This window comes from Aedes albopictus, chromosome 2 (assembly GCF_035046485.1).
Source record: "Aedes albopictus strain Foshan chromosome 2, AalbF5, whole genome shotgun sequence".
NCBI lineage: Eukaryota > Metazoa > Arthropoda > Insecta > Diptera > Culicidae > Aedes > Aedes albopictus.
The window spans coordinates 93041919-93064126 of record NC_085137.1 but is presented as its reverse complement, the minus strand read 5'-3'; the positions used below and the strand labels follow the sequence as shown (position 1 = coordinate 93064126).

Here is a 22208-nt window from a genome sequence, read left to right as displayed (position 1 = left end):
CCCAAAAATACCATTCACAAACTGTCCATACACATACTGACATACACAAACATATTAGAATTATTTAAAAGTAGTTTACTTCCCGTTCCCGTACAGTAAACCAAATACACAACCCATACACTACTACACTCATTCCTATAAAGCCAACACATTCACGATCACCAACACAGATTTCAAGACACAGGCAAAGTCATAAATACACTCAAAAAACACATGCACAAGAACACATAAACACCTGATCACATACACCGAGAAAACTTTCTACTCAGTGACTGAGTTGGTCTTACTCAGAAATCGAAAAATCCTTCGTTTTCTTACTCAATTTCCGTTAATAGTGGGACAACGCATAGGCAATGGGTTGTCCCACTTTTAACAGAAACTGAGTAAGAAAACAAAGGGCTTTTCGATTTCTAAGTAAGACCAACAAACTGGTCCCTGGCCAAATGCTCCCACACCGTACCTACAGAAATATTGCGCATTTAGTTCACCACTGGACAGCGCATTTAGTCTTCATAAGTGCAAAAACGTTAACAAAAGTGCGCGATTGCATCAAATCCAGTTGATGTCTGCGGCGCACTATTTCTTTGATTTATGCTGAATAAGTGCTTTGAACACCCCGAGTTGATTTGTGGCAATCGCGCACTTTTATTTACGTTTTCGCACTTTTGAAAACTCGTGCAATAGTCCAGTGGTGAACTAAATGCGCTATACACAAAACACAACACACAAATTTTAACTTTGAGTACAACAAGCATACCAAAATTAACACGCTGATCTTCACAAATAAGCACTCACAAACCACAGTCACATAATAGCTACAAACCACACACACACACACACACACACACACACACACACACACACACACACACACACACACACACACACACACACACACACACACACACACACACACACACACACACACACACACGCACACACACACACACACACACACACACACACACACACACACACACACACACACACACACGGGCCTTTTTTAATTGCTTCGTGGAGGTTCACAAAATGCCACCCAAAACCCTTCATTCGAAAGAACGATGTCTGTTTCTTTGATAGTGGTATTGTCGATTTTGCATCTTACCGAACGCAACTATATGAATCCGTCGCCGGTGAAACCATCGCCCTATCCAACCTTTTCAACCAAGACTATTCTTCTTAGTTTCCTCTGGAACCGATAAAACATGAAACATTGCCTGTAGAAGTGATTATAAATAATACATTCCTAAACATTGGTCACTGGGAAGAAATCACTTCTTCAACTTAATCTTTTCTAAACATAGAAAAATGCAAAATTTGCTTTTTCTGCTTTTCAGAGATGGCTTCAGGGATTTCTCCTGGAATACTTCCTGGGTTTGATACAAGAAATGATGCTTCAGATTTCCTGGCTGAAATTACTGTTGGGATTCTTCCAGGAATTTTCCAGGGTTCTATTTTTCATAAATTCCTCTTTGGATTCCTCATAGAAATCCTTTTGCAAACCCTTCTATAATTACTGGTCAGATTCCTCCTGAAATTCATGACGCTATTCCTCCAGAACTTTGCCCAGGAATTCATCCTGAGAATATTCTTCAGGTATTTCCCTAACATTGTTTCACATATTTCTCCTCTAATGCCTACTGCAGTTTTTTCAAGAAATTCCTTCAGGAACTTCTGCTAGGATTCCTCATGAAATTGTTGGTATTATTACATGATCTTTTCAAGGAATTTTCACAGCAGCTCCTCTAGGGATAGGGATGTACTTTGTATGGAGTTCTCCAACATTCTTTCCTGGAATCACTCCGCAGTTTTAACTAGAAGTTTATTTTGAATTATTTCAGGAAAATCTCTTAGGATCTCTTCAAGAATTCCAGCTGGAGTTCCTCCGAAAATTCTACCGGGGATTCATTCAGGGATTTATCCGGGGATACGTCTAGGGAATTCTTTAAATAATCTTTATGGATGCCTTCAGCTATTTCTCCAGGAAATACTCATACGCATACCCTTTATCCACGAACTCTTCAGGGGATTTCTCCAGGATTCTTCTATAGGTTTCCCTATAGTGTTTGCTCTATAGATTTCCCGGAGGGTCCTCTTATTCCTCCATGATTTCATCTTTCTTTGCTTCAGGAAGTTCTCTTGGAAATTCTTTTGGAATCCCTGCAGAGATTATTCTAGAAAATCTTGCAGGAAATTCTCATAGAGCTTATGCTAGAATTTCTCAGACAATTGCTAAGAACTTTTTCCAAGTATTCCTCGGCGGAATTTTTTTTTCAGAAATTTCATCTGAAATCTCAGCAGCGATTCTTCGGAGATTTCAATGGGAATTCTTCCAATGATTGTTCTAGGAATTACTCCAGGATTATATTCAGAGATTCTTCCAAGGATGAGCTTAGAGATTTCCTCGGAGATTGCAACAGTTATTTCTTCAGAAATCACCCACGGCATTTATCCGGGCACTTCTCTAGAGGTTTCTAGAGGAAATTACTTATGGGATTCGTTTAGGAATTCCAATAGGGATTCGTCCTGTAATTCCTTGATTAATTTCTCCATGAATTCTTCCAGGGGTTCCTCCAGAAATTTCACCTGGAATTGAACCAAAAAATTATTTTGTTTATTCCTCTTGGATTTTACGAGGCTTCTCTAGGACTTCTTCCACAAAGATTCCTCCAACGTTTTTTTTTTCAGGGAGTCTCCTATTGTAAAGATAAGCGTTAGTTTCCGTGAGCGCTCTCAGTATTAATTGTGTATCACGAACACACAGCATGGTGTCGGTTTAGAACACTTTAGAAATTGCAGTTGAAGGACAGAGGAAACGGAACAACTTCGGGCTGTATAATTTATAGCATACTTATCGAGCACATGATGGTTCCTTTTAATTCGTGAGCAACTCAAGCTAGGTGTTAACCGGTTTTGCTAACGCTGCCGTCTACTGACTTCTATAGACCCCAGTCGGCAATCACTGTACGCTGCGAGAATGTTAGATTCCAGTAGGAATATCATAATATGTAAAACTAAGAAGTAGAGGATTTAATAGTCCTCCCAATTTTGTCAGCCCAAAATCCTGGTAGCGTTTTGGGTTTACAAAATCGTGTCCTGACTGTCCCCACAACTAGGGTGGCCCACACTTATATAAAAAACAAAAAATTCCAAAAATGCCAAGTCTTACATCGTAAATTAGTTGTTTTGGACCCCCAGAAGCTACGTTCAAAATTTGAGCAAAATCGGTTGAGCCTAAGGGGGCGCTCAAAACGCTTGAAGTTTGTATGGGAAAACTTGGCCAAATGTATACAGAAATTATAAGTTTTCGAATTTTGCCGCTACGTGGAGCTTTAAGCGTTCAATAATTAAACTCTTTTGTATTATTGTCGGTGACTATATGCCAAAGAACTTTGTCGAAAACCGCGAAGTGATCCGACGGTTGTGAAAAAAGTTATACCCTAGGCAAAGTGAGGCAAAGTATTGAGATTTCGTTATTGATATTATTCCTTTACATGTATTGGAAAAACAACAATAAAGTTTATCCTCACTTTACGTAGGGTATAACTTTTTTCACAGACGTTGGATCACTTTGCGGTCTTCGACAAAGTTGGCATATAGTCTCCTACAATAATACCAAAGGGTTTGATAATTGAACGCTTACAGCGCCACCTAGCGGCAAAATTCGAAAACTTAAAGTTTCTGCATATATTTGGCTAAGTTTTCCCATACAAACTTTAAGCGTTTTGAGCGCCCCCTTAGGCTTAATTCACGGGTTCCCAACCGGTGGTCCGTGGCCCCCTGGGGGGCCGTAAAGCTAGTCCAGGGGGGCCGCGATGTTTCCAAAAAAATTGTTAAATTTTTATTCTATTTTGTGCAAATTATACCATTTTTTAATTTTGAATACCACTACCCCCAAAAGGTACAATTAAAGGAAGAAATTTTCAGTATAAAACGTCTCCAGAAGAAAAAAAATTTCGGCTGCGCCGCCATTTTTCAGCTACGACTCGAATTGAATGTACACGGAGACAAATTTCGTTCGTTTGAAACAAAAATATTTATGTTTATTCGGTAAACTGATAAAATATTTAAAACTAAAATATTCATTTTTAAAACAAACTCAATTACATATTGATTTCTACAATACCCATTGATGAGCCCCCCGTTCCGCATTCGAGAACATAAACAAAACTCTCAAGTTCCAGCTGCATCACCAAACAAGATTTCCTCTTGCAAAAAAGGCAAGTTTCACCAAAAGTTTCCACGAAATCCCATTGATTTCGGGAGCGTATGTTATCAACATGATGTTGGCATTGAAAGTGCCACGCGGGAAGTGGATTTTCTTAGAGAAGGAAATGATTTTGTCAATTTAATTGGAAAACAAATATTTCCGTAGGGCCGACCTGCCACAAAAAAAAACAAAAATATTTACATTTGTTTCTAACATAACCTGTCAGAAGATACATGTTTGTTTCAAAAATAGATTGCATTTACTTCAAATGTGACGTTCGATTTGCTCCAAACAGTTTTATTTTTGTTGCCAGAACAAATTGACAATTTATTTGAGTTTACCTGAAATATGTTTGATTTTACCATGCTTTTTTCTGCGTGTACATGTCAGCATTGTTTACGAAATGTGAGTGTCGAATAAAAAAAAACGTATCATTGATCGTCGAAAAACCCTCCGACAGTAAATTTCTGGCTACGTCACTGTACCCAAAAAAACTCGGTTTCGTATTTAAATTTAATTCATATTTTCTTCTAAAAATTTTCATTGGGCCGCAGATGTTTTGATAATTCTTAAAGGGGGTCGCCACCTCAAAAAGGTTGGGAACCCCTGGCTTAATTGATTTTGCTCAAATTTTGAACGTAGCTTCTGGGAGTCCAAAACAACTGTTTTAGGAGGTAAGACTTGGCATTTTTCGAAATTTTTGTTGTTCATATAAGTGTGGGCCACCTTATTCCACACGCATAACAGTCCCATCTTTGCTGGGTTTTCTGTTCATATGGGACTGTTATGCGAGTGGGGGCAGTGTAGTTGAAAAGCAAATCGTAAGAAATGCTCGGAGCAGCATTTTGTACAATTTTCCCTCACCACACATTCACAAACCGTTGTCGGTGAGAGAGCGTCGGAAAACTGACAACCAAACGCATTCAGCAACGTGCCCTTTTGGAAACCCGCTGAGAAAACCTAGGGAAATTCTCACCCCCACACATGCCTACAATAATGCACGCACTCACTCTAGAGGAGCTCAGCTCTAGAACCGCACGCACGCACGGGCGATGAGTGACGCGAGAGCGACAGAGAGCGCGAGAAAATGTCCCTCCACCGTCATCATCGCGTGTTGTGGGTGAGCACCGTTTTCCCTCGGATCGAACTTTTCAGTCCGTGAGTGGATTTTCCGACGTTTAGTTTGGCTCCGCTTTTTTCGCATTTTCAGATCGATGTTTTCCTTTTAATTTCAAGTGGACAAAATCCAATTAGACATGGATGGCCCGGAGTGAAGTTGGTTGTTGGTGGTTGTTGTTGAGACGGCTGTTTCGGACGATTGTTGGATAAGCGTTTCAGGTTGTATGGGGGAAGAGTTGTGCGGTCGAATTTTTCCGAATCACATCAGCCCTTAGTTTTCCTTTTTGCTCGGTGCGAAGAAGGTGATTGGATATTTGAGTGTTTGAGTCGAGGGCCTGAAGGTCGGCTCGGGAAGCAGGCGAACAGCACTAGCGCACTGCCAGCAGAAGCAGCCGAATTGGAGACGCACGAAACTTCACTATCAGAAAAGTGTCACTGTTTGATTTTTTTCGGTTTTGAATATTTATAGAATTTTTGTTTTTCACTCGTAAGCAAATAAATCGAAGCGCAGTGACAGGGAGATAGATGAAATTCTAGCGTGAGAGAGTGTACTTCCCCTCTGGGATCGATCCGACTATTTCTGTAAATAAATAAATGCATTAATTTTAAATACCCTGTCTGAAGCCAATATACGTATCGGTCGGTGAATGCAGAAAGGAGAATAAATTAAGTTATTAAAATTTATCAATAGAAGAAATCAGTGTCCACGAGGCAAGCCGAATAGAGCGGAAGTGTATGGAAAAGAGAGCGACGTCGTAATCACAAAACGGGGTGAATAAAGAAGAAATAAAGTTCTATGTCGGATATCCAAAGTGAGTGAACACAGAGAGCAGCACAGAAAAGAAATAAGAAGTCCATCGCCAGCAAAAGCTACAACAAAAATCAAGGAAAAGTGGAGCATCAAAGTGGATCATTTCTAGAGCGTTGTGTGGAGCAGTGCCAGCAGACGAAACAACCAGCCAGCAGAAGCTAGCCTTCGGATTTGTCCCGAGCACAGATTCCACCGCCAGTCGCTTCCTTCTGGATTCAGCCAGGCGATCCAGCAAACGACGCCGCCGAAGACGACGCCACAACGCTGTTCATCTTTTTCATGAAATCGGGTCGATAATCGTCAAGATGGAGTGCAAATTGATTTCACGATATTCGCCACTACTCGTGCTATTCTTAGCATCACTAGTAAATGCACAAACAGGTACATTCCTCAATTCATTATTTATAAAACCACATACATGCGTTCTCTTTCAACTTTACAGTGTCGATGTCGGAACGGTTTTTCCGGTTGCGACATTCAATTTCTAGGAAAATATTGAGATTTATTCAAATTTAAAGATCTTCGCGATCATTTTTTTTGTCTTACAGAACATTTATCCAACCATTTGTTCCTACCATTCCTTGTCAATCATAATCCTCTTCATCTATCGTCACTGACTTCACCTCAATAGTTTCAGTTCCCAACTCGTATACGCTAAGATCACCAACACGCATTTCATTCATCACCATCAATACCATCCATCTCGGTGGTGTACAGTTTCTATTCTTCAAAATTTGTCAAGCTGTGATGAAAGATTTTCGCGAACAAAGTACCTTTCGACGAAATAACATTGTTTTTGGTCTCACCTTCTAGAAACAAGTCGTTCCACTTCCACATGTGCGTGAAGTTTCACTACAGTCCAGTCCAAATGGCCAGTAGGTGACTTATTTTCAAACACCTTTTCATTTGTCGAGTGATAACTGCGGGGGTTTCTTTTGTGAAGAGGGAAAAACATTTCCACATTTTCCTGGAACGGCAAAACGAAAAGCAAAAAACGTTGGAGATAGCTTACAAGTAGCTGTGGCAAAACAATGTTTGCTTCGGGTTTCGACGCATAGTGTTCAGCTACACGAGAGAGCTTTCCGGAGAAAGTACGTTTTATTTTTCTCAGAAGATTAAATCGAAACAAACCTGTTAATGAGAATTATTTTCAAGTAGATTAACATACATTTATCAAAAAAAAATCTCAGAAATGCGCTTTTATCTTCTCTTGATATTTATTTGTAATTTATGTTCTACTTATAAAAGTGGGAAATAAATGCCAAAAATGCAAACGTTTAACAAAAAACTTTGATAGAAAATTGTGTTAAAAGTTTGTGATAATACATGTAGCAGTGCTTTCCTTACAATCAGATATTCCTTATTGAATAATTGAACGAAGTGTATCTACGTTGCACCTGCGTCAGCAAAATGAGAATCCCCATTCACGTGCACCATAAATAACCTACAAGAATTGGTGTAAATAAACATTTCAATCTCGGTTAGTCATAATAATTCACCTCTCACACGCTTCAACCCTGCTGCCAGATATCCCTTGCGCAAAGGAAAAACAAACCAGCACCTGCGGAGAGAATGGCTAGGTACTACCGAATGCATGGAAAGAATACCTCCCGTCGTCATTCGCCAGGAAGTTCTGTATACATTCCCCAGCAGTTGTGTTGATTCCATTACTGGAACATTTCAGCAACCCCAAACACACGTACATATAGGCGCACTTGTGGCGTTGACGACGACGGTGCAATTTATATATGCGATCCACAACTCAATCACCAAAGTCATTGAATTGTGCCAAACAAAATCTTTCACCCATCGGCAAGTTTTAAAAGCTGAAAATTTGAACAAGCTAAGTGATGTGACACACGGGTCGATCCCGGCTTCCTGTGTTGTTCCCGCGATGTGGCACTGTGGGATAAATTGCGCAACGTGAGGGTCAAAAACTATAAGTTCGAAACGCTCTATCTTGAAGCTTAATCGGCCATTTCAATTATATTCTTATTTAAAGACTTCGCAACAGAGAGTAAAAAATTCGAAGATTGAAAGTGAAGATTGACATTCTCATTTTTTCATTCGTGTTTGGCCACATTCATTGTCAGCTGAATGCCTCTCTTTTTTTTCATTCAATTCACTGTCACGAATATTTTTTCGCACGTCGTAAAATGGACAAATAGAGAACATAATTAATATTCTAATTATCTACTATACACAAGTTTTGAGGTAATTGGAAGTATAATCTGGAGTTACGGTCCAGTTATATTTCTCAGTGACAAAAAAATAAATGAATAGGTGAAAAATTTCATTCACCAAAATGAATATTATTTTGATCCCTCAGTTGAGAATTAACAAAATTCACGTTGAATTTCACTCATTGAAAATGAAAATTTTAAACTCTGCTTCGCAATGAATTTATTTCAACCTATATTCCGGGATCTCAACAGAGAACATCTCTCAGTTACACAGGCATGGACCGAGTGGAGCAGAGGCCACCCAGGCCTTAGGCTGATCGGAAGGAAGGATCTCTCAGTTATTGTCACACAATTTTTCTAAAGTGCCCCACACATTGCATACGTTTGCGTGTGCGTGACAGTAGTTTGACACATTTCCCATGGGAAAACTGTCAAAAAACGCAAACCTCGACGGAACGGACGCTATGTGCTCCAGGCGTAAGAGTTTCTCTCGTAATTTATCTTGAATGGTTTTAAAGTGTCGGAAATTCCCCAGCAGTTTGTCCTGAGATTTCTTCCAGAGTTTCAACAGTAATTATTCTACATTCTAGAAGTTATCAGGAGCTGTTCATCAATTTTTTGCAAGAGTCCTTCCCAGATTTTCATCCAGAAGATTATTGTCTCCGAAATACCTTCTTCTTATTCTCTCGATTTCTCCGCATTTCTCTCGATGATTCACTAGAGATCTCTTGGAAGTTCTCCCGGAACTATTTTAGATGGTTCTTGCCGGTGTTGCCACCGGAATTTCTCACAGAATACTGCATGATTTATTCTGATTTTTCCCTAGATTTTTCCAGGGGCTTCTTTCTTACCAAGTTCCTTTTTGTGATTTACGAAGAACCTTTTAAATACTTCTCATGGAGCTCTTTCCGCGATTTGTTTCAGTGGATTTCCCATGCTTTTTCATGTAGATTTTTCCAGGATGCAGTGATTCTACTGAGTTTTTTTTTAGTAATTTTCCAAATTTTCGGATTTTTTTCGCAGTGGTTCTCAAAGATCTTTCAAGATTTATCCCAGGAATTCTTCTCCTTGTATCTTCTTTGATTATCTTCTGGGATAATCTACAAAATGCCTTGTAAGAAACTTCCGTAGAAATATCGGATGGAATACAGGTGGAATCACGCGAGAAAACTGTAAAGATCTAAAGAACATATTTAAAGAGGAACTTCGGGAGAAATCGTGGAAAAAAACTGGGGCATTTTGGAAAGAAAAACTCTAAGAGTAATCTAGGGTAATTGTTCCCTTCGTTGTGGTAGTACCTAATGTTGCGGTAGTGGCAATTGAGCACTTTTTCGACTGAAATGTTACCAAAAGGCATTTTTATTAGATGTATTATGCTTAAATTATGAGATTGCACCATTTGTGTGCTTAAGGTTTGCCCAAAAACCTGTTTTAAAAAAATATTTTCCTTAAATTTTTTGCTACTGTGTTCCTATTGTTGCGGTAGTGTTCCTAATGTTGCGGTATCCCATATGATTTCAATGGGATACCGCAACAATAGGAACCAAAATTAAATTTTACCTCCATAATAGGAACAGTGTGCCTAATGTTGTGGAAAGCGATTTATGATCGAAAACAGAGAGAAACAATAGTTTTTTTTTTTATATTTTTCCAAGCAAATTTGGATAGAAAACTACCAACTAACATTTTGCAACCCTTCATTAGATGGTACGATCATGGTTTTTAAAATGAATTTACCTTAATACCACAACGATGGGCACACTTACCCTATGGATGAAATATTTTAAAAAAATACAAGAGAAACTAAAATCTTCTAAGAGAAATCCCGGAAGGAATCACAGGCTCCATATAGTGAAGAACTCCAAGAGAAATCTGAGAAATCTGCAAGAAAGAAATCCCTATAAAAACTTTCGCCGAATTATCTTAAAAACCCCTGAAGAAACTGTTGAAAACACAGTCCGCAAAACTACTTAGATGTATACCTTATTAAATTTTGAAAGGATTTCCTGAATAACTCCAGCTAGAAACTGGGTAAGACCTCTGGAAGAAATCTCGCGAGGTACTTCTGCAGAAACTCTGTGAAAACTCTTGCTGAAATCCTAGAAGAAACTCTGGTTGAAGTCACAGGAGCAACTCTCAGAAAGCCCGAAACCAACACCGGAACAATCTCGGAAGAAACCTCTTACTGAAATTTGGGGAAAAACTGCTGAGGAAAGCCAAAAAAGAAAACTTCTGGTAAACCTCCGGGAAAAAGAAAACTTCGAGAAAAATCGCGAGAAAAAATCTATGAGATACCACGAAAGAATGAAAAAAGGGGATCCCGGTAGAAATCTAAGGAGGAATCCAAGGAAGAATCTTGGATAGAATTTTGGGAGAAATCCTCAGAGGAATTTCGAAACAATTTCTGGATAGATTTCCATAAAAATTCCAAAACACATCTATGAAAGCATTTCTAATTACTGAGAGAATTCCTTAAATCACAAGCTTTTTTCGGAGTTTATTAGTATCCATCGAAAAAGCCGGGATAGTCGGTACCACTCGTTTTTTAATTCGAAATAGTTAACTGCTTGTACGACACGATATGACAATACGCCATGACGGCGAATGATTAGCTGTGTTTAATTCCACCCTACCCAAATTTACACTGAAAACCTTCATTAAGGTAGAATTCAGTTAGGTTGAATTCATTAAGGACAAGGTATTTGGAGTACATAGCTCAAATTTTCTAGAGCACCGTTTTTAAGAACCGGTGAACGGATTTGGATCAAAATGTATCATGCTGATTGTTCAGTGGTTGTCATCAGCGTGATGCATTTTGATTCAAATCCGTTCATCGGTTCTAAAAAATGGTGCTCTAGAAAATTGGAGCTATGTACTCCAAATACCTTGTCCTTAAGGTACCTCCGTTTAGGTAACGTTATCTAAATGGAATTAAATTGTGTCCAGAACACAATTAATTTTCAGTACTTAAAGCTAGGAATCAGGTTCAGAAGGCCGGCTCCAGAGGCACGTTATCCTCCATTTGGGACATTTGGTTTATTTGGGACATTTGGAATCAGATTGGTTTATGGGAGAGAATTAAGGACAGAATAAGGAGTTAATGTCATCTAAATCCAAGATGGCTGCCAAACCATTTTTGACTTCAAGTAAAAGGACTACACTTTCCTTTCATAAAAATGTAATTTTTTTACATGTTACAACAAGAAATTTCGAGATAGAGTGACAATGGGTATTATCGACAGGTTTGTTTTCTTCGTCATGGGGGGTTTTTGTCAGCCAAATTGCCTGAAACTTGGCCATATAATTCAGCTTAGTTGGGTAGGATTTGAGACCAACTCTGAGTTCAATAGGTTTCAAAAAAAAACCTAACACAATATTCGTGACAGAGAATTGAATGAAAAAAGAGAGGCATTCAGCTGGCAATGAATGTGACCAAACACGAATGAAAAAGTGAAAATGTCAATCTCCACTTTCAACCTTCGATTTTTTTACACACTGATACCAATAGTTCAATAGAGATTTTTACATTACTTCGGCTATCGGCTATTCTTACATTGCTGGTTGAAATTTTTCACAAAGGGTCACAATGCACCTGAGACCTTCCAAAACCCCCAAGTACGGCCCTGTAACGCCTTTGGAAGCCTCTAAAAATCTTCATTGTGATCTGGTTCGAAAACTGACGATATTTTTGGTAGGTTTAATCTAAATTACAAGCAAAATAATTGGTGGGTTTCTGGAGTGAAAATTTGTTGCATGTAAAAATACAATTCATCTGTTTAGAACTCAATTTAAAATAATCTCTTCAGACATTTTCGGATTTTCTCCACTGTGCCAAAATATAATTATGACCGCTTTTTTTCATAAACCCATCCCACTGTTCAGGGTAAGCACTACGTAGTCGTCCGTCGTCGTCGTCGTCGTCGAGAGGTGTGAACTCTTGACACAGCCGTTCATCAATGTTGGAAAAGTGCGAAGAAAGCTTTCCTCATTCGAACTCCATGCGAATGCGAGAGCAGGGTTGGAGGCCGCGCGCGGAGGTGCTGAGAGTTCCTTTCGTATTCTCAGTCATAGTATAGTGGGTACCTACCTACATATACTAAGTATCGTGTTTCACGATGAGAAAGTCGATGATGGAGTGCGATATGTAGGTACCCAAGGCATTGCACGTTGGGGTGCAAGCACGAAGAAATTACGTAACAACGTGGGTTGGCGGTGGTGGGGGTAGGGGTGATAGCCATGGGAAGGTCGTGTGAACCAAATAGTAAGCGGTGTGGTGGTTTGTAATGATAGGTCAGTAAGAACGTGCTAATGCTGAATCAATTTGTTGGAATTGTGAAATTAAAATGACCTTATTCAAATAATATCAAGAGGTATCGTTTTTTCATACAATTTCTAGCATTGTAATAGACAATACTACGATAGTATCTACTACCTAGATAGATATTACTATCGCAGCCCATTCCATCAGCCATCATTTATTTCAAGTGAAGGACGTGCCAACCCTTCCCGGAGCTCCTCTACCTGATAAAGTGCATTATTGGCTTGTCTAGGCATTGCAGCAGAAAGAATTTCAAGGGAACCTACCTGGCCCCCATATCAGCTAAGAATATTGATTTTACTTTTATGGTCATCAATGCCATCGCCGTCGTTGTCGTAGCCGTCGTCGAAGAGTTTATGGCAATGAGTAATGTGCTTCTCTGCCTGTGTGTCCTTCTGTACACATTTCGCTTCTTCCCTTTATGAGCTTTTATATGGAGCACCGTGCCACCGTGGTTGAATGGTGCTTCAGTTGTTGCATATGTGGGAATGTGCGGTGTGTGGTAGTTTATATAACCCTTGCTATTCCTCGTTGCTGGTAGCTGGTGGCGGCGGGGCACACGATGCTCGATGCTAATTTATTCCTGGGTAAAGGGCTATCTTCCTACGATTATGTCAAGTCCCATTACGTGGCGCGGGTGGGAACACTGCACTGCCTTTGCTTTCGATCAGCTGATTCCGTTGAAAATTGAAGCCTCCATTATCCTTTTCAGTCGGCAAGAAATGTCAAGAACTGAAGATTGAAGCAAGCATTTCAAGATGCACAGATGTTATTGTTTCACAGAACTCTGGAAGCTACTCAACAAAAACTGCTGGAGTGAGTCGATCAGGTACACCTAATGTTTAACTTCCAGCGCAAGAATGTCGCAAATCAATTCTCATCAAAAAATTATGACCCAGCAACCGCTCAAAACTGGTTCGAAACCAGCGGCAGAGCAATCCAATCACACCCTGACAGATAATAATTTATTCAATTATGCTTTATTGAGATTACACTCTCCCAATCGCGTTCCCACATAGACTGGGCTGGGCTGCTCCGAAATCCTTCGCGCCGAGATTCGATTTTCACGTGATTCCCTCTTTCGCCTTTATGGAGGTTTTTAGCTACGCTGTGCTGCTAGACATACAATCTGCTCCACGGTCGATGCTATTTGTGTTAGTCGTCATCGTCGTCGTCGTCGCCGTCGGGGAATAAAAATTAATTTTATTGCTTATTTTTAGCGTCAACAATTTCATAATTCTGACAGTTTCATTTCCTACGACAAACAGCTGACTGCTGGTGCGTCGCTCCTGATCCTGCCTTCTTCCCTCAATATCTGTGAAGAAACACGAAAAACGATGTCTTCCTAAATGCGATTGATTAATTTATTTGCTTCTGGCACACATCCCTCGGAAATGCTAAAACTTTTAACAGTTCCTCGTGGGATCAGAAAATAAAATCCGTTTGGAGAAAATCCTAAATAACAAATGAGTCTGGCAAGTGGGAAATATTAAAAAGCGCCACAAACAAGAGCACAGACCAAAGCGAATCGAAGCGAGATGACGATGACTTTAGAGACAGTAGTGCAGTGGCGCGGTGGCGAGGTGGCGTCAAAAATAGCACTCTTTTGTCGGCTGAAGTGGCATCTCTGGCCTACATACTTGCGCCGAATGGCGAATGGCGACTGACGATGTGAATGGCGACAAAAAGATGGAATATTTTCGCTGGTGGTAGAGTCTATTCTTTCCAGAAGCGCGGCGGCAGCTTATGCCAGAGGAAGCTTGTGTGCTCCGCTTCTGCAGGGTTGTTACAACAGCGCGGATTTCGCGAATTTCGCGGATTTCGCGATTTTCGCGGATTTGGCGCGGATTTGACCCTAGAATTTGGCCCTCGCGCGGATTTGGCGCGGAATTGGTTTTACTATTTCGTCATGCATATTTTGTTGCATAACTAGCACTCTCTCACCTTTATAAATGATCATCTGACATAAAATATATAATCTGTGTATTGGATTTACAGGAATGAACGAAACATCGAGCTTTACCCCTAATACTTCTGAGAAATTCTATAACAAAATCCAGGAAATCATCAAGGGTCTTCTTCAGGGTGTATCCCTGGAACTCCTCTAAGGATCTCGTTTTCGTAATGCTTGAAAATTTTCTATAAAAAATCCTGTAGTAATATCAAAAGAAATTATTAAAGAAAATTCTCGAAAGAGTTTCTGACAAAACTATAAGAATATTTAGTTAAATTGTCAGGTAAAGCACTTCTGAATTACTGGAATCCCTTATAGCATTGGATGAACCTCCATAAAATATATTATGTATCTCTGGATAAATTCTGAAATATTTTTCCCAAGATTTCCATTACGGATATGATCATGCGCGTAACTACAACGCATTTATCCACCCAGCTCCAAGTGGGTTCCGCTGGCTGTAGTGTATAACAAGCGCTGTAGTTATGCGCATGGATATGGTACGATTGATCTTTTGAATACAAGTTTCTTAAAAATTAAATTTGTCTGGGAATTTTATTACACATATTTCTTAGAAATCCATGGCTGGAGTAATCGATCCATCAGAAGCCACTCTAAGAGTTCCCATAAGAATAGATTTATCGATGGAGTTTTCAGAGTGGTGCGCCGCATAGTTCGAGAGGCATTTTTAGTAGAAATCCTTAGATCATTTTAGGAAAATCTGTCGAAGCACCATGAAGGAAATTGCATGTATATTCCTGTGAGAATTATTAGTGAAAAAATTGGAGAAAACTCCTGGAGAATCTTTGAAGGAATTCATGTAAAAATAACTGGAGAAATTATCGAAAAAATCCTAAAAAAATGAACCAGCGAGAAAGTATCAAAAAACTGCAACATTGTCTTTCAGAAATTTTCACGGAGTTGCTGCAGGGATTTTTTAGTAATATAACTGCGGTGGAAGGTATTTTCTGTTTTTCACAGGCATCTCTTCATGTGTTCTTCTTGGCATTTCTTCGGTATTTTGTAACGGGTTCTTACTATAGACACTATAGATTCCATAGACTCGCGAAGGCGAAGACAACTGTAGCCAAACGAACTGTCAGTTCGTGTAGCCAAACGAGCATGACGTCACGATTTCAATAGCGACAATGGATTGCGTGACGTCATATTCGCTCGGTACACTCTAAATTCACGGAAAAACACACTAAAATCGTATTGCTCAACCAAGGATCGGTATATTCGCCTCACTCCATTCATATTCACTCCTCTTTGCTGAAGCGCATCGAGAAAGATACAGCGAACGGATCGTCGTGATCAAACACGCAACCTCATCACCAGTGGGAAGCGATGAGCCATCTGTTTGACATGAATATTCGTTGCCATTCGTCGCAGTTTGGATCGCAAGCGAATGAATGAATGGCGAATGGTGAAGAATACTGGTGAGCGATCGAAGCGGCTATTATCATAAGTAGAAGAGAATTTCTGCATGTAATGCATACATTTTTACTGTATTGTCGCTGAAATGCTAGATTAGCAAAGAAAATAATTCGAAAACATCAATAATTCGTATACACAATATCAATCGCATCCCTCACGAATCGCATTCGCTTGCGATGCGAATGTGGACGAATGAATAATTTCCAAGTGTGGCTTCCCACCGTTCGACGGAGTTTGCTGTCGTCGCTGACAAGCACACACACGAACTCAAGCGACAACCGTTCGCTGCTGACTGTCTTCGAATGGGGAAGAAGATAAAAGGTGGAAATCAGGAACCCTGTGCTCAACCATGTCTCCGCGAATCTATGGAATCTATAGTGTCTATAGTTCTTACAGATTTCTCCAAAAACGCTCTGTAGATTGTTAAAGCGATTTTGCTAAAAATTCTTGAGGGATCACGTCTTCAAATTGCAGAAAGCTTAGAATATTCAAGATGAGCTTCGTTAACTTTTCCTAGTTAACAGTTCTGTTCCCACCCAACATTTGAATAATCCATTCCAGTTGAAAGTGTCTTTACTTCATACACTGTTGTAGAGTGTTCAAATTTAATTTTAATACGTAATATAGAAAAATGAAACTCTCACACTCTCGCGGATTTGGCGCGAATTAATTTTCACAATCGCGCGGATTTGGCGCGGATTCAAATTTTGCTCGCGCGGATTTGGCGCGGATTTTTTTCCACGCTTCTCGTAACAACCCTGCTTCTGTGTTATTTTTGATGAGGAGGAATGAATTGAATTAGCTTCGATTGTTGCAAAATAAGAGCAATTGCGGGGGATAAAGATGCTTTTGGTCGAGCTGGGTGGCGAGGAGGTTTGTGGACCTATTCAGAACAGTGTGAATCAACAGAAAAGTGAGGTAGGTGAATTACATTCATTCGCACAAAATGGAATTTGAGCAACCATGCGTCTCCATAATCTCGGTGATTTTTAACGCATGGTAATTGTCGCTACGTGATAACAACGGGGAAGTACATTTTTTTTTGCCTTGCGAATCATTTTTCGATACATTTTAACCTAAATTTACGGCCAAAAATGGGGAGAGCGCTGAACGACGGATTGTTTTTTTATCATTTACGTATAAAGCAATTTTTCAATACAGCAAATTTTGAATATCTAAATTAAAAAATAGTGGAAGGGTGATGAATGGTGAGTGGTCTTTGTATGAGTCTAAACTAGGTTGGTATATATAATTATTCTTCTTCTTTATGGCTCGACATCTCCACTGGGACTTGGCCTGCCTCGCTTCAACTTAGTGTTCTTTGAACACTTCCATAGTTATTAATTGAAGGGCATTCTCTTCCTGCCATTACATGAATGTGTATATTGTGAGGCAAGTACAATGATACACTATGCCTAGGAAGTCAAGAAAATTTTCCCGACTGGAACAGGAATCGAACCCGCCGTCTCCAGATTGGCGATAGCCTTAATTACTAGGCTAACTTGGGACCCTATCTAAAATTACCTTAATATAATTATACCCGAGCAGAAGAGAATAACAACATCATAAGGAGTTGTGTTATTTGGGAAAAATAATTGAATAATAAAATCGATTATTTTTAAATTATTACCATAACATATTGTGTTATAAACTTGTCTGTCATAAGCGGCAAAATAACAAATTCCATAACAAAAAAATGTTCCTGGAAAACCATTTCAATAACTTGTTTTGTTAGTTTCAATAACAACTTAATAACAGTGAATTCAGAAAATATTTCAATAATTAATTTTGATATTAATATGTTATTGATTATAATCGGATAGCAGAATTTGCTATGATATCAAACTCGTTACTAAATAAGTTATAATACTTATATAAAATTATTCGCTTTGTCTCACAAACCCTCCAATAACATGAGATTCATCACTCTGACGTAATAAATATTTCCAAATGATCGAAAAATACTATATTCAGCTTTTAATTCATTCTAAGAGATTTAAAGTCGCAAGATAATCGAACTTTAGTAATTTCTATATTATCAAAAATGACGAGCTTCGATTGCCACCTGTAATTTATAAACTGATCTACTTTAATTGTTTTCAGAGCACGGTTTTGAAATCAACACGTATACTTGAAAAAGTTTGATCGTCGACTTTTGTTTTGTTTTTTTTCAGCATAGAAACTGAAGAATTTCTAGAATGCTCAGCAATTTTGCAGAAAATTTCTGGGATATTGTAAATATTGTACAGATTATTACAACTTTTCCGGAAACTTTGTTTTAATTTATCCGATTTTTCCCATGAATTATGTCGAATATTTCTCCTGGAGTCTACAAGGATTCCTCCAAAAATTTTGCTATAATTTCACCAGAAAGTTTTGCAATTTTTTTTTCTAAAATTCTTCAATTTATGTCTCCAAAGATTCCGCCAAAAACTCCTTTTATTTGTATCAAGTGACATTGTCATAAAATTCTTCCAGAAATTCGTCCACAGATTTGGTCATAAACTTTTCCATAAATGACTCCAAAAATCTTCCAGAAATTTTTCCGAGAGTTCTTCGACGGAATCTTTCATGGATTTTCAACGACTCCTCTAGAAATTCCTACAGAATCCTGCATAGAATCCCTTCAAGGATTTCTTCATAATTTCCTGTGATCATTAGTCCTGAAGTTCATCTAAGGATTTTTCTGAAAATTTCTTTGAGGATTTCACCAGGAGTTTTTCAGAAGGATTCTCCTTCGGAATTTCTAAAAAAAAATGCGCCAGGAGTTTTCTTGAAGACTTCTCCAGGGATTTATCGAAAGGTTCCTCGAGAACTACCAAGTGCTCATCCGAAAATTATCTAAGGAATTCTTAAAAGGAGTCGTTCAGAAATTTCCTTCTTAACTGAATACAAAAATGGAACAACACAAAGGGACAGGTCATAATTGTCGAATTGTTGCTGTGACTTCAAAACATGTTACCGCTGTGTTGTTGCAGAAGAGTTGATCAATAGTACAACAATAACATAACTTGTACTTCAACAAAACATGTTATTTAAATGTTATTTTATTTAATGTATATCAATAGCTTGATTATAACAAAATGAGATTGTCCAACAAAATTTGTTATGGAAAAGCTATGCCTTGATAATTTAATAATAACAAAACAAGATATAAAAACAGGTTTTGTGATTTCGTAGTTATTGACTTGCTATTCTCCTCTGCTCGGGTATAGAAACTACGTTAGTTTTACTATTAAGCTGTTAGTACACAGGGCCAAATATTTGTCCAAAAAGAAACTAATGCTCAAACATCTTGCTTGACTCGATCGAATTTTCCTTAGTGTCAAACTGATGTTGTTTCTTGAGTTCTTTCCTTGTCCTTAGCCCTTATGTAAGGTTTTTTGTCACTTTTTTGAAAATTGTTGAGACTCGGCTAAACGAATGTCTATCGAACGTCTAACTAAACGAATGTCTATATTGCCAATGCACCTTAAGATTCCATATTTAAAAAAATACTTACACTTCCCCCAAGTACCGTAAACTGGGGTCAAATTGATCTCCGGGTCGAAATTGATCAGACGTTTTTCTGTTTGATGAAGCATACTTTAAGTAGTTTTACTGCAAGTATCAGAGATTTTCGTAGATTAACACAAATTGGAGACCACTGAATTTTGCAACACCACTATATAATTACCAAAAACATGTTCTCCGGGTCCCTAACAACATTTTGGCCACATTTGTAAATCTGGCCCTGGTTCCAGTCTTATACCCAAATGATGTACGATGTGAATGTACGATTGTACAAGCCCTAGATTCATTCTTAGTTACGTAAGCCAGCATACATTAAACTAGCCAGTCAAGCTGTCGTATTTACATCAAACAACATTATTGAAATGCTGCTTGCAGCATATAGATAGGGCAAACAACTCATTGCAATGCAATTACTCGGGAGAATTGTAATTGATAATAGGTTAATTGAAAATCCATTTTGCCGAGTCGGAACTGCTGCACAAACAAAAAGGTATAGTAATGAAACCAACTGGGCTCCACACAATGTCATCGAGAAGAACTTGATGAAATCATTCACTGATTCGTTTACCATTTACGCTGGGTAAAAATATTGAAAAATCCACTTCCCCGTCTCAGCGATTGACGGGCCAATCAAACCGTGAATCAGAAAAGGAATCAATTGAAACTAAAAATAAAACTATTTTCACTAACAGGAACACCTTTCAATCTCAGTGAGTCCCACCACCCTAGCACATGGTGGACTGCACTTTCCAAGCAGGTTCCGAGTCCTTCTGCTCCCTTCACTGTTAACGTGGTGCCAATCATTGTCCTTTTCTCGTTCTCGACGACGACGACGGCGAGGCGAAAAGGCTCGCTCGCGCTGACGGGCAAAGTGGTACGACCACCGTCGACCGGGTTGGCTGCATTGGCGTATCTAGGATTTTTTCCTAGGGGGTGCCTAGGGGGTGCCAGTTTCAGTGGCTTCCAGGTTGTTGTTTTTTTTTTGCTAAAGGAAATACCAATCTACCCTCAATTTGTCAGGCCAGTAGTGCCGAACTCGCCTCGGGCGAAAAACCACTTTAATAAAGAAAAAAAATTTCTCAGTCGCGGGAAAAATGAGCCCACAAATTTAAACGCACTATATTTTAGAGAATAGCTTTTTTTTTGGGAAATTCGATCCGTTGTACTGATTTAACACTTTACTTGTCATGGAGGCAAGCATGGAGGTATGAAAACTTGATAAATTGATTGCGTATAATACATGGAATTTGTATTTTCACTTTGAACTTAACAATCATCGTGACAACCCCTTTGTTGTGTGGATTAAACACAATACATTTTCAAGGGCAATTATTAGAAGTGTAAATCTCGGAAACTATAAAATATACACAAATTTGTGTGTAACTTGTATTCATCATGACATCATCTTTTTTTTATTGCATGATAACAACCCTTATAAAAATAGTTTTCATGAACAATTGTTAAAGTTATAAATACTTAAAATTGCAAAATCAGGATTCATATTTGCATTTTTGGTTTGACCACACCATTAATGGCGATAGTGTTTTTGTTTTATTAGTTGAACACTACCACGTGTACATGAGAATACTTTTACAGGGAAATTACATTTCAGATAATCGAGTCTGGTTTGTACGTGTATACAAGAAATTTATGTTTTCGGCAAAACATTCATTCGGTAATTCCTCAGGGAATATTCCCGGTAATTTATTTGGGAATTGTTTTGGAATTTATTTCAATTAATACTTTTTTTGGAAATCTCCTTGTAATTCCTTTGGATTTGACAAATTTCTTCAATAATATCTTTAGATCTTTCTTCAAGAATTTTTTTGGTAGTATGTTGGAAATTTGATACTAAATACCTTTCACGCATCCTTTGTAAATTTCATCGGCAATTCCATTATGAGTTTATTTAGCTTTTTATTTCATTGGCAAATCCTTTGAAATGTTTTCTCGGGAGTTCCTTCGCCAATTTTTTAGTAGCCTTTCAAGCATTGTTTTGTTAATGTCAACAATTCTATTAATATTTGCTTTTTAAAATTCTCTAAGTTATTTTTCAGGCAATTCCTTTGAGAATTCTTTTAGTGAAGCTTTTGGTAAGCCATTCGACAATGAGTTTGGAAACATCCTCACAATTTTTCCGGAAATTCTTCTGCATGTCATTCTACTTTTTTTTGGGATTTTCGTCGTTTTTTTTTTAGACTTTCACTATCTATGCTATTCTGTACTCCTCATAGGAAATTTTTCCATAAATCGCTTCTATAATTTTATTGAAAATTCTTCAAACACTTTCTTCTAGATTTTTTCAGTAATTATGTAAGGAATTCCTACAGTAGATGATTTCGGAATACCTTCGGCAATTTCGATAATACTTGCATTGAAAATTTATTTGGGAATTTCATCAGCAATTCCTTTGGAAATTTTGGAAGCTCGATTATTACTTTGGGAACTTGTTCGGTAATTCCTTTGGAAATTGATTTCGGAAATCAAATTTCCTTCGGGGATTTATTTAGAAAAAAATGTTAATTCTGTCATGGTTATTCTACGAAAATTACTTTTGGAGTTCTTTCGAAATTTTCTTCAGAAATTCCATCGATGTCTTCGGAAAATTCTTTGAGAATTTCTTCGAATGTTTTTTTGTGAATGTTTGTGGAAATTTTTGTAGA

The 22208-nt window shown here is 38.4% G+C and overlaps 1 protein-coding gene across 1 annotated transcript in view; it reads left to right on the top strand.

Annotated features, from left to right (window-relative positions):
• The window catches only part of LOC109431811 (platelet-derived growth factor receptor alpha), a gene marked incomplete in the record, with an annotated part of 65530 nt that overhangs the window by 11636 nt on the left and 31686 nt on the right, over positions 1 to 22208 (top strand). The window contains 1 exon segment of the mRNA XM_062850066.1: positions 5954 to 6521. Coding sequence (XP_062706050.1) covers positions 6446 to 6521 — 76 coding nt within the window.